This window comes from Neltuma alba, unplaced genomic scaffold (genome assembly GCF_004799145.2).
Source record: "Neltuma alba isolate B1F8T4 unplaced genomic scaffold, ASM479914v2 tig00005275_pilon, whole genome shotgun sequence".
In the NCBI taxonomy this organism is placed as follows: domain Eukaryota; kingdom Viridiplantae; phylum Streptophyta; class Magnoliopsida; order Fabales; family Fabaceae; genus Neltuma; species Neltuma alba.
In genome coordinates, this window is record NW_021634044.1 from 428,886 (window position 1) to 441,787 (window position 12,902).

Consider the following 12,902-nt stretch of genomic DNA (forward strand, 5'->3'; position numbering starts at 1 on the left):
GAATTGGAATGAAGAGGAGGTGTCGTGTAATTACTCTATTTACGTGACCACCGAGAAAAGCCGATGCTTGAGTGGCTTCAGAGTGGTCAGCTTGGGTGGACTGCCACGTGCCGGTTGTCCGGGGTTGGTGGCGGTTTGGTCCCTCCTGTTCCGTCATGATTCCCACCTGTTTCTTGCTTCCTTATTTTCCCACCAAGTCAAAACGCAATTCCAGTCCATTCTAAAATCAACGTTTGTAATTTTTAATTAAACCCCGACAAATAATATATTTTTTCAGTTAATTTAATAATTTTTCATAAAAATTTATATGCTAGTTATATAATATTCCTCCGGTTTTTAATATAGGACCCAATTCTTGAGTTGGTTTTGATCCTAAATATAAGACCCATTTTTCATATTTATCAATTTTTTTTCTAAATTACCCCTATGGATACCCCTCAATCATAGTCAAGTAGAAGAGAAAGAGGAGGTATTAAGAAAGATAATTATGGTGTTTTAAGAAAAATGTGTCACTTTTCTTATAATTAACTAACTTACCTAACTTCCTTAATCTAATTAAATTAGTTAAATAGGTTTTATATTAAGAACCGAAAGAGTAGAAATTAACAATAAAAATAAATAATATTGGCGTAGGTAAAACAATATTTACCGAGTCAAGTCAAATCTCGCATCATTCTTACACGGCTTTCACCCTTTTTTTCCCTCCTTGAATTTTTTGGTGTGATGCACATTGCTGGGTACTTGTAGCACCGCCCTTCTGAATAATTTAACAATTGTGTCTTCTCTTTTTGACAAACAAAATAATGAATGATGAGTCTGAACATATGCAGAAAATGAGATGGTGGCATCCGCCAACCTCCAAATTGTTTATACTTCAAGGCCATCTCTCGATGTCTCTAGTCAATGCATAGGCATAAGCATGATGAACGTGCATCCGATTTTAGTATTTATTATTTTACCTGTATCTCTGCCAAGTTGACTTAATTAGATTGTCACCATTCCTCTTGTTTTAAATATAAAGCATTTTTGTTTCACTCTCGTGTTTGGATTCAAATCCCCCTTAGACTCTGCATCATGAGATTAATATTGCAGAATGTGTTGTTATAAGTGTTAATTATGTTGTTCTGATGTTAGTTTTTGTTGGTTGTTGTTTTATCTGTTCTTTTCATGTTTTAAATGTTGAGCCAGCTTTAAACTTCGCTCAAATTGATTGAATATGACTATATACCATTTTACTTGCGTTAAATAAAATTGTCTTTTAATATAAAAAAAATATAAACCATTTTTATTTAATACATATATCAATAAAAACAATTCTATATTCTTTTTCCATTTGTGAATGTATGGGAATCGGGAAATGAACCATATTAAAAAAGAAGGTAAGTAATTGTAAAATGCTCTTAAAGATATTTTAGAAAAACCATAAATTACTCTTAAAAATACATAAAATATTTTTTAAACTAAAAAACTGAGACTTCTTGAAAAAAGCGAGAGAAAATGCTTTATATTTGTTAGAAACGGGGTAGCGCCCGCAATATTTTTGAATCCATTGATTACTGAAATACCACTTCTCTGATTTTGCACAAGAATCTGTGCAAAGCAGATGATATAAAGGCATGTTTTCTCAAGAGAGAACATACCTAATGGGTGCACCACAAGTTGCACATTTTCTTTCTCATATCATCCTTCATGAGCACTGGGTGACATAATTCAATAGGTGAGAATGAGTAGAGTTAACCAAAAGGTTATAAATTTAATAGCCAGCGTCCCCAAAATGGAGAAAAATCCGTAAGATTTAGAAACCACTACAAAACTAGTTATTATATTAAGGAACCAAAGGCAGTAGTTTCTAAATCTTATCATATGTATACATACAAAACTTTATTTGCTCACATCTCCCTAAATTTTCTCAGCAGACTCATCTCTGAAGTATGACGACACGTTTGGGAAATGATTGCATGAGCAAGAACCAAAATCACATTTTACATCCCTGACATTAGGCCAAGGTAGAAGATATACGCCCCAAAAAGCTTGGGTACATGCGGCACCCATGACTATAAAGCGAAGGTTGAAAAAAATGAACCTCCATCTCCGATGCAAGAGGAAGGAGAAACACTAATATCAGTGTCGGGTCAAACTGCATAAAAATCAACCATTTGCATCCCTCTTCCCGCAACAGCAATCTGATACAGGTTCCTGCACAAGACACGAGCAAGAATTAGTAAGATAAGATACATCCATAACCCGACCTGTTCATGCTTTCTTATATAACGGTCACCTTCCACAAGTTCGAGCACTTAATGCTTCAGGCTCTGGCACACTCACTACCATATGCGCATGCTCGCTTAGTTTACTATCCTCAATATGCCAACATCTGATTCGCTGATCAAGTCCAGCGGAGAATACCCAAGAACCGTCCGTCCACACACCTTCATCAAACGCAATTATGATCCGGTCAAATTTCTTGAAAATAGATATTGAAAAGAGTCCATATCTATTCTTTATTATACTGGCTTTAATCTTGGTGGATATGGCTTTCAAGGACCATGAGTCTGTCAGTTGTCGTTATCCATCTAAGATTATAAGCCAAAAAAAAAAAACGCAAAGCTTTTCGGCAAATATGCAACACCAAGTATTCTCACGAACAAAACCACAAAAAACCGTGAAGAGGAGTACAGAGAGAAAGAGAAAGAGAAAGAGAAAGAGAGACAGAGAGATAAGCAAAGTTGGGCCTATTTACCTTTCACAGCAGAGCTGTGGGCTGAGGGGAATTTTTCGCAACGTAAGAATCTAATCCTGTCTTTCATGCTCCAACTATGATAGTGGACGTCCTTTTGATGTTTAGGTTCAGACACCACATTTTCTATATCTCGACTCATAATCTCTGTATTTGAATTTGTTGAGTTAGATGATAATTCAACTAAAAGATGGTTTAGCGCCTGGTCATCACCCCCACTAATAATACTGCACACATGACATCTATCAGTGCTTTGACCACATTTTATCTCCGACACATGGAGACAATTGACGCCAGACTGATGAATTTCCTCCAGAATATGTATGGGCGGTATTTCACATACTTCGGGTGAGGGGTTATGATTGTTGATTTCTGACTCAAAGGAAGATGAATGCAAGGATTGAGAACAAGCTGTGTTGTGGTTTTGATGATCATTTGTTGTTGAAGAGGTCCCATTCACAGTGCAATTGATGGACCCATACTCATCTTTAACTTTTGAGCGAACAATATTATTGTCTTGTTTTTTCTTCGATAAGCTACTGCTTAAAGATCTCCACCATCTACCACCTTGACTTCCTCTTCCGGTTCGTGGACGTTTTTGACAATCAAAGAACTTCTCTATGCTAGGAACTGACACCCGCTCCATAAAAGCTTCAACACTGTCAGTTAGGTCCCAAAAGGCAACATTCCCATCCGTAGACCCACTAATCACAATATAAACACCTCCCGCCTGGATGTTATCTGCAGAATAAATAAATAAAGGGGATGAATGCCGCTCAAGCAAGAGAATCATAGACTTATGCTAACCATACAATATCACCTCTATAAACAAGGAAAAGAGTCGGCTTCTTAACAACTTGAATGACTCCCCCATCCTTTCAGACACAGGTCAACTCAAGAAATAACTTAATAGCAATCCCAAAAAAAAAAGGATATTTAAAAGAAAAAGATAAGTCGATCTATAAACCGTCAGCTAGCACACCATGCATCAAGTTTTTTGGTGGTCAGAAATTACCAGCCAACAATCCGCAAAATTTCAGAGACACCCATACAAATGGAATGGACTAATACAGAACACTCATGAGAAAGGAAATGATGTGGCGGTCTTTGCCACCAATGTAGGAATGGAAGGGAAACCTAACCTTGAGCAGGCTGACATGTAGGGAAAATTATCTGCTGCAATGACAAAACTGGTGCAGATAAAGGAGTAAGCATAGCAACATCAAACCTATCATTGCATAAAAGGAAATGTCTGACATACGCACACAGCAAGGCCACAATAAGAAAACAAAAAGTCACTACAATATAACAGGTACGATAACAATACCATAAGCGAAATGGCAAAATCAAAGCCCGTAATGTAAGTGTAGCATCTGAACAAGCAACGACAACAAAACAGACAGATATCCTGAAATGTACACAAGAACAAAGGTTAGTTTCAGGCTGCAATAAAAAGGTACATCCAAAAGGAGAATATTAGGTATCTCATTCACCTAGAACCAGCACATTTAACATGAAAAGCAGTGACTGCAAGATATCTCCAGTCATCATCATGCTTATCTCTGACAAGGTCCATTGCCCTTTCAGGCAACAGTGATCCAGGTTTAACATCGATTTTGGCATCATAAGCATTTTCAGCACTCTCAACTACTTTCTTTGCATCATTTTCAGGATTTTTGCGTGTGCTTGCATATTTGGCTGGCATATCAGTGGAAAGCCACTGGAATGTCAATGAAGAGGAGAAATTTGACCAGAACTCCCCATCATTTCCATCTGAAGTATATTGCTGATCAACTGGAATGTCTTTCTTGTTGTCTAGCCTCCTATTTTTTAGTATCCAAGAAGTCAACACACGCTTGGCACCAACTGAAATCAGTAAAATTGGATTATCTTGGTCCTCAATAGCAGCATTTGGTTCACCCCTCTCGTCACATAAATTAGTTGCACGTGAGGAAATAATATGGAGTTTTGACACACAGCACAACGACCTTACAGCTGATCCCCCAACATGTTCACCAAGCAATTTGGATGTGGACCAGTTTTCAATACCCGAAGAGTACCTTAAGTCATGCAGACACCAAAGCCATCATCAAAATGTGGTTCACTATGTGGTGATGTTCAACTTAAGCCAGTTCTCAAGACATCAGATTAGAAAGGTCTTACCAAGTCAACCTGACTGTTCCATCTTCACAACCAGTTGCAATCAAACAAAAATTAGAATATAGGTTATGTTTATAATTGTTTCCAAGGGGCATGTCTCCAGAGATAAAGCACAAGGAATGCATCTCTCTCCCATGGAACTGCATATGCAAACTCTGAGGGTATATCTTCCTGTCTTCATCACTAACCCAATGTTTATGGATATAAATCATTTCATCCTGAAATAATTAACATTTAATTTGGGATATTTAGATACCTAAAGACAACATAGATCCTAGTTTTTTTGGGCCAAAACATAGGTTGTAGTGCAAAAGTTGTTAATTAAAATTTAAAAAAAAAAAAAAGAGACAAGCCCACAAAGTTCTGATAGATCATGAGAACGGAGTCAAAATTTAAGATAAAGATCCAATACTCTTAAAGTTGAAGAAAGAATAAATTAAACAATCTGACAAAATCTTCTCCTCAAATTCCCATGAAAATAATTGGGAAGATGTTGGAATCTAAAAACTGATGACCATCATGAGAGGCCTTGCTCAAGCTCAATAATTCAAACCATAAAATGAGCTCCATTAGAAGTTTTGACACAATTTCTAACAAGGGTATAATTTGTTAGCAGCAACATCTAATGAGAGCATAATGACATAATGCAATCTATGTTGCAAACCCCACATAGTGGGAAAATGCTTGTTGTTTTGTCTAATGAGCAGAAGACACAGCTAAAAGAAATACAAATTGCCTTTTTCAATAAAATTGAAGAATTGCTGGGAGTTCAAAACAGAAAAACAAACCTTGACAAAGGCAAAGCAGTTCTTCATCTCAGGTACATCACCCAAATAATGAGAATGAGGACGGCGCCATCCACCACATGGAATTTTCACAACCTGCTAGAAACATGGACTTAATCATCACAGTCATAACGGATGGTGAGTAACGATAGGGCCACAAAAACATTAACTAACACCAGACATTAAGCAGGATTAATGATAGCAAAGGAAAAAAAAGTACCTTAGTCTCACTAACTAAATTCCATATTATGAAATCTACTGATGCAAAACCTGCTGCATAGTTCCTTGACAATGTATGAGCAGAGTTATTATTCATAGAGGCATGCTCAATTAAACTCAACTCTTTCACTTGCTTCATCCCCGTAAATTGCAAATTCTGAAGACCTCTATCATATTCCAGATAGCATATACAACCATCTGCTCCTGTCTGAACAAGAATAATAACATATAAGTAAAAAAGATGGGACGAAAGAGGAAAATATTTGTGTTTCTGTATATTTAGTTTTGAATATTAACACTTCTCTTGATTTAATCATTTGACAATATGGCATAAAGCTGAAACAAGGATGGATATTTTAAGTTTTTAACTTACTGAGCATATTTCAATTTGATTAGAACCGAGCAGAGCCACAGAAACACTGGACACACTTGAAATTCCATGGACTCCTTTGAAATGATTTATTGGAGATGTCTTCACTTCATGTGCAAGAGACACATCCCCCAACATGCTCTTCGCCAAAGGGAACAGAAACATATTACCACGTAGATCTCCACACACTAGGACCTGCAGAAATGTTGATATCCATACTCCAAACTTAAGAACTTCACTTAAACACTTTCAAGTATGAGCATCCATTTCGGGAATCTTATAAGCTGGCTATATTCATAATTTCATATGACATCTTTCAAATGTTAAAAGGAAAGATATCTCATCTCTGTTTCCACAAAGTTATTGTAAAATGTCATATCTTGGTCAAACTCTCTACAGAAAACAAGCATTGTTTAAATGCTAGTTTGATTATGAGATTAAGTCAGACTCTATCAAGTGGCTTATTAGTCTACATACTACAATTAACTATTACTGAATATTTCAAAAAGGAAGATCAACTAAGCCGTCAAACAAGAAGCTCTGCCTGGCCACCCCCCATAATGGAGAAAAACAGACACGAGCAATACCTCTTCCTCCATGCAAGCATCCAAACACATAATCCGTATTCCATAACTTGACATGAATGTTGCTATATGAGACACATTGTAACTCCTCAAGGGGCTGAGAATATTAGATTGTGAGCAGACAGGCAACCTCCAGAGTTTCAAAGTTCCTCTAGGATCAGCTGTGAAGACATACCTACAAAATTTTTTAAGATATCTGAGAATGATAATATTTTAACTTACGCATCTGTGCTTTCATCAGCCAAATAGCCCATGTTGAGAGCTTTTCTAGATAGACGCGTATGCTACCACCATATCGCCTTCCGTATCAGTCAAACACAATAACTTGGGAAGTCCCTTAATTCTATAACATAAGGTGTGGCGCATGGCCGCATGCAACTTAGACATCAGGAGATGTCCCCAATTTTTGGATTTTTAATTGCAGAAATGTTAATGAAGAATACTGGCAAGTGAGTACCTATGCCCTAGAGATTTGCACCAGTGAGTACCCAAGAGCTGTCTCTCCGTTTCAGCAGACCAGGTAAAGCTTGACTTCACTGTAGGAGTATAATCATCATCAGTAACCCCAATAACTGTCATATTTCCTTTACCATCTCCAACAGCAAGCCAATCCTCAGCACCACAGTCAAGTTCAACAAAGTCCTTAGACAATAAATCCATACAGATAATCGGTGCCCCATTGCTGACCTGTACAAGTTGAGTCCACTGGGCACCTCCAGAGCCACATAATTTGGCATTATAGAGATAGCCGTGATTTGTAGCAACATAAAGACTCTCCTCACAGGCAAAACGCAGACAGCGGACATATTCACTCTTACTGCAATAGACAAAAAGGAAACAAAGCCATCATGTGTGTGTGTGGGTGTAGTGTGTTTTCTAAGAGCAGTTTGAAATTTAGAAATGTTTAAAGAAAAAAATCTAGGCGAGCATATCATGTGCACTAATGCTACCTGTCCATAAGCCCAATTTCATCCAACGCATTAGGGATACAAATGGAGAACGTCTCAGTTCTATCAGGTTTCTCTTTTGCTGCAGTCAAGCCACGAGACATTAAAGCATAAGGCTGATGCACTTTGATGGCAGAATCAAACCCAGCAGTAATTAGGAGTGAAGTGTTTGGATCGTACAAACATCTCCATATACCCCTTCCTCTGCACAAGACAAATCACTCTATTTCTTAGGCCTTTTAAACATCACGCAGGCATCACATTTAATAAGCAAAAAAAACTTATCAAGGACAACCAATAATTTATATAGTTAGATCTTTAGGACAAAACTACGGTTGGAGCTCCAGGAATTCCGCAACATATTACCAACGGTCATCCCATTTAGAAATTCAATTCAAAAATTAAATAGAATCTCCATATCAATGACCATTTATTATTAATTAATTCAAGATATAGTATATCCCAAAAATTCAGCAATTAATAACTCATTTCTCAGAAGCCAAGATCTCATGTTAACAACTTACGTGTGCTCCCTAATGATCTGAAGCTGTTCACCATCCATTCCCCATATACGACAAGTGCAGTCCTCGCTGGCAGTGACAATCAGCTGCAGAAAGTCATCAGAAAAGAAATTCCAAACAAGGAATGAAATGTGCCCCTAAGACCCCGAACCTTTATATTACCTTAGGCAAGAAAACTGCATGACTAAGTAAAGTAAGATGCTAAAATAGGGAAAATGCTTTACGAATGCTATATAAACAAACATATAAATGTAAATTTGCAGCAACACTTGATAGATAATTTGGCAACTTAAACATAATAATCAGCAAGTCATAAGTCATAATAATCATCACTTCATCAGATGCACTAATTAACTATTTGAAAGAGTAGGCAGCACTAAAATGCTTACAGAATCAAAAATGGAGCAGTCCCACACTCGAGCACTATGACCAAATAAGACAAGGGCAACAGGATCATGGCCCAACAATTCTTCCCTTTTAATAGGAACCGCCCAGACACGTGCACTGTAATGAAAGAAAAATCAAATCATTACAACTAACAAATCACTACAATGGTCAAATATTAAAAAACTAACACACCTGCGATCATCAGAGACTGATACGAGTTTAGATCCACACGAAGACCATGCTATTCGAAAGATTGAACCTTCATGTCCAACAAGTTTGGATACATGAACAGCCTCATACTGTTGATTACTTAGCTGGTAACAAAGAGAAAATGAAATGCTCTGGTGATCCTGGTCTTCCGCTACACTTCTTAAACTAGAAGCATCATGATTGGGGCCCACTTTCCAAACAATTATCTGAGAAAACCAAATGTTTAATCGCACTAACATAACTGCTGGGAAAAAAAAAGAAAAGAAAAAGAAAGAAAGAAAGAAAGAAAGAAGGGGGGGTTAACAGATAGACAAGCCAGTCAAATCAAGTAGAGCAGCCATGTGAAGAAAACCAAGGAAACCAAAGACAATACTATTTAAAATACATTTAGAGATATAAACAGATGACAGATAAGCGCATTTGCAACTCTTAGGAGTTAAGAATTGTGAATGCCATTGTAGATTTCTTACCTCATTATATATAGTGCCAGATGCAACACGGAGAACTTCAAGATTGTCACCCCACAATCGCATTGAGTATAAAAGGCACCGTACTATGTTTGAACGATAAAAGGTAGATATCAGCAAAGTGATCAATAATGAACCAGAGAAACGCAATTATGTGGAGTAATCCAACACGTTATCATGATTAAAATCAACCATGTGATGAGATTTAAAATAAAGCGGGTAAGGAAGTTCACCACTGAACCACCAAGTAAACTTTATGAAGCACCCCGCCCTGAGAATTTTTACAAATGGAAGTTCAGACGATTCGGTCCATGTCGTTTGCAGACTAACCTGGAGATTGAATTTTAAGAACCGCAACAGACTTCAAGGCGTCCCAGACATGAACTGAATTATCGCTACATCCTATGGCCACGAGAAAATGGCTTTCCTCGTTGGAATGAGTTAAGTAGCCCTACGAGCAACAGCAAACCAAAGCATTTATATATATATATATATATATATATATATATATATAACCGCAATTATTCTTCAAACAAATACAAAAAGTACCTTCAGGAAGCAAACATCCAAAACCCAGTGACTGAACTTAGGCAGCGTATGAAACAGAGTCATTTGTGGGCGGAATCCTGATTTATTTGAGTATCCTGAGACAGTATCAACGGAGAAGCTATATACTTTAACTCTTCGTTCCCCATAAACAGCAATTTTAGTGGCAAACTCAATAGCAGAAGTCTGTTGTGTGCTACTCATGACACCAGACGCAAGTCCATGCACGCGAATGCCATCGAACACTGTGAATGATCTTACCATCTTTTCCAGTTCCAAGTTGTACGTCAGAATTTTGGAACCCATTCCTGTTGTTAAGTAACTAGTAAGTATAAAGCCGCGAGCTTCAGATAAAGTGAACAGGCATACTACATAGAGACAGAAATGAATACCAGCAAGGAGAAGAGGAAGAGAAGAGAAATGAGAAGGAAGGTGAAGAAAACAGAGGGCTGAAACTTCTCCAAGGTATGGACCACGACGGATCCGCCATTCACTTAAACTTTGAACCCCCATGATGGTATTCACTTCATATGCTGCTACTTAACTTTCCAGTCTTCTGTAGAGTGAACTCAACTCTTTATTCTCCTTCACAGAGCTGACCGCCAAGTCCTTTGTGTTCGCCTGACGGGGAATTCGCGACCTGCGACGGAGGAGGCCATATTTTCATGTCCGACCAGGACGGAGGCCGAATTCTGCCGAACCTAATGACTCACGGACAAAAAATCAGCCTTCAGCTCCCGAGAATTGGGCAGGGCCCGAACCTCATCACCCGACAAAAATTGGGCATTCGGTCCAAAGAATTTGGCAGGAAAATATTTTATTTTGGCGGGGAAAATGAAAAGATACCCGGACGGGCAAATAATGGGCCTGACGGGGAAAATGAAGAAATACGCCGCCGGGCAAATAATGGGCTCCAGCTGTTAAGGAAAGAAATACAAGAGGACTAGGCAATAATGGTCCTCAGCTCAAGTCTCAAAGGAAAGAAGTATGCACCCATCGGCCGTGCCCTCTCATCCCAAAAAAGAAGGAATTCTGCCCAACATTGATATCAGGAGCCATTCAAGTACCCTATTTTTAGTTTGGGTCGAACCTGAACCCTGCCTAAAATTTTATGCGCCAAAAAAAACAAAAAAGAGGAAATATTCAAAAGTTAAAAAAAACCCTTGCGGTGAGCGTGGATCGAACACGCGACCTTCAGATCTTCAGTCTGACGCTCTCCCAACTGAGCTATCCCCGCGCGATGTTGGCCCTCTCCTTGTTTTTATATATATAGACTAATTCTCCACTAACATCTTAACGTGATATATACACGTACGCCTCCAAGGCTTCAAGCGACGTGTCAGGGCAAACGAACTTGCTGGAGAAGGAAGGCATGGGAGGCAGCTCCCGGTTTAAGGATGAGTTTCCCTTTGGTGAGAGCAATTATTGACTGTTTATGCAAATCTATGTGCGTTAATTTGTTTTTTGGTGACTCTGTGCGCTTTGATTTACATGCAGAGCAAAGACTTGAGGAATCGAGGGAGATTGTAGCCAAATATCCCGACCGAGTACCGGTGAGGTCCTCATGCTCTTTATTCCGCCGATGATTTGTAGAAGGAAGACATAAAATTTAGCCAGTTTCTTATTCGCTGTAGGCTTTTCCTAAATTTTCTAATTAAGTTCACTTTCCTCACTAGCCTTCATAAACCTTTTGGGCTTCCTATTTGAGTTTAACCGTTGATTATTGTGAGCTGAGCTGATCATTCATATTCGATAATAGATGAACATGCTGAGTGATATGAGCTTGGATTATTTGACAGCAGCTTATTTATTCTGTATGCTCTTATTTTTCAGGTGATCGTCGAAAGATATTCGAAAAGTGACCTTCCTGAACTGGAAAAAAGAAAGTATGACCCTGCTTGGTTTTAGTAAAATTCTCTTTAAATATTGGGAAGGCAATTGACTCCATGATTGCAATATATCGTTAAAAAAAGACGAATTCATAAAGTCATCGACTTAGGGGGAAGCAATCTTGAGGAGCCATCAACTTTAGATTTTTTATTCTATTTTTGTTTGGATATAATACTGAGTTCAGTTGACTTCACATAATGTTTTCCCTTAAAGCAATGAGACGAGAACATACATTTTCTGGTTTCTGTGTTTTAGCTAGTCTACTTACCATGGATTACCCTTCAAACAATGTGCCAAAGCGGATAAGAGGAACGTTGATTTTTGTTGCCTATGACTATATATTGAGAGAAGCAAATTCTTTCATCAATCAGATTAGCTTATCACGCACATTATTGAGATAGCATTAGTCGGCATTGAAAATTTGAAATTCTTCTGTGGCTTAGATTTCGCAACTCTGTTTACCATACCTTTGATAATTATTCTCGCTTTTTCATCCTGATAGATTCCTTGTTCCCCGAGACATGTCCGTCGGGCATTTCATTCATGTTTTGAGTTGCAGACTCCATCTTAACCCAGGAAAAGCTCTATTTGTATTTGTGAAGAATACCTTGCCTCAGACTGGTAAAGTCGCAAATTAAATCCCACTTGTTTTTCCCCTACGGTGTTCTAATTTGTTGCATATGTGGTTTTGCAGCTAGCTTGATGAACTGTCTATGGATCATTCAAGGATGAGGATGGATTTCTTTACATGTATTATTCCACAGAGAAAACATTTGGGTCAGCACATAATGTAGAATGTGCGCCTTAAACTCCTATATCGATCACTGTGTCGTATATATATTATCGTTACTCAACAGTTTGCGTATCGTTTTGCCTTGTCTTTTCATGTAACATTGTTCCCAGTTGGCCAGTTTATATATTCCAATCCTCAGGCGAATTTATTATATAGTACCTTCGATTTTAAATATAAAATCTAATTTTTTAAATATAAGATCTATTTGGTAATTCGTAATGTCTTTTCAGTGCTGGCTTTTTCGTTTTTTGAGATTTCCTTTGGGAGGGAAGGGGGGGGGGGGCGG

At 38.0% G+C, this 12,902-nt stretch overlaps 2 protein-coding genes and 1 non-coding gene across 3 annotated transcripts; 1 reads left to right on the top strand and 2 right to left on the bottom strand.

Moving 5' to 3' along the window:
* Positions 1–1,724: 1,724 nt before the first annotated feature.
* LOC114747332 (uncharacterized) lies at positions 1,725–10,633 on the bottom strand. Its single transcript, XM_028935651.1, has 20 exons — positions 10,326–10,633; positions 9,937–10,241; positions 9,718–9,838; positions 9,391–9,473; positions 8,903–9,126; positions 8,713–8,827; positions 8,327–8,409; positions 7,806–8,006; positions 7,313–7,672; positions 6,859–7,030; positions 6,275–6,466; positions 5,903–6,109; positions 5,686–5,778; positions 4,901–5,115; positions 4,231–4,797; positions 4,065–4,145; positions 3,880–3,965; positions 2,741–3,478; positions 2,279–2,429; positions 1,725–2,196 (listed from the first exon to the last, which is right to left on the bottom strand). The coding sequence occupies exons 1-20, from the start codon at positions 10,444–10,446 to the stop codon at positions 2,133–2,135; spliced, it is 4,179 nt and encodes a 1,392-aa protein (XP_028791484.1). The 5' UTR covers positions 10,447–10,633; the 3' UTR covers positions 1,725–2,132.
* Positions 10,634–11,097: 464 nt separating this feature from the next.
* On the bottom strand, positions 11,098–11,170 carry TRNAF-GAA (transfer RNA phenylalanine (anticodon GAA)). Its single transcript has one exon. It is a non-coding gene; the product is annotated as a tRNA-Phe (tRNA).
* Positions 11,171–11,270: 100 nt separating this feature from the next.
* LOC114747335 (autophagy-related protein 8i-like) lies at positions 11,271–12,809 on the top strand. The gene is made up of 5 exons (XM_028935655.1): positions 11,271–11,345; positions 11,431–11,486; positions 11,767–11,819; positions 12,326–12,444; positions 12,518–12,809. The coding sequence occupies exons 1-5, from the start codon at positions 11,306–11,308 to the stop codon at positions 12,553–12,555; spliced, it is 306 nt and encodes a 101-aa protein (XP_028791488.1). The 5' UTR covers positions 11,271–11,305; the 3' UTR covers positions 12,556–12,809.
* Positions 12,810–12,902: the final 93 nt, after the last annotated feature.

What these genes read in the sequence shown, in the direction of transcription:
- LOC114747332 (XM_028935651.1), bottom strand. Translation starts at nt 10,446, where the DNA reads ATGGGGGTTCAAAGTTTAAGTGAATGGCGGATCCGTCGTGGTCCATAC. An exon ending in TCTTCCTCTTCTCCTTGCTG is followed by an intron (nt 10,242 to 10,325) that starts GTATTCATTTCT and finishes ACTTAACAACAG; the next exon opens with GAATGGGTTCCAAAATTCTG. An exon ending in ACTGCTTTGCCTTTGTCAAG is followed by an intron (nt 5,116 to 5,685) that starts GTTTGTTTTTCT and finishes TAATTATTTCAG; the next exon opens with GATGAAATGATTTATATCCA.
- LOC114747335 (XM_028935655.1), top strand. Translation starts at nt 11,306, where the DNA reads ATGGGAGGCAGCTCCCGGTTTAAGGATGAGTTTCCCTTTG. An exon ending in AATATCCCGACCGAGTACCG is followed by an intron (nt 11,487 to 11,766) that starts GTGAGGTCCTCA and finishes CTTATTTTTCAG; the next exon opens with GTGATCGTCGAAAGATATTC. An exon ending in GAATACCTTGCCTCAGACTG is followed by an intron (nt 12,445 to 12,517) that starts GTAAAGTCGCAA and finishes GTGGTTTTGCAG; the next exon opens with CTAGCTTGATGAACTGTCTA.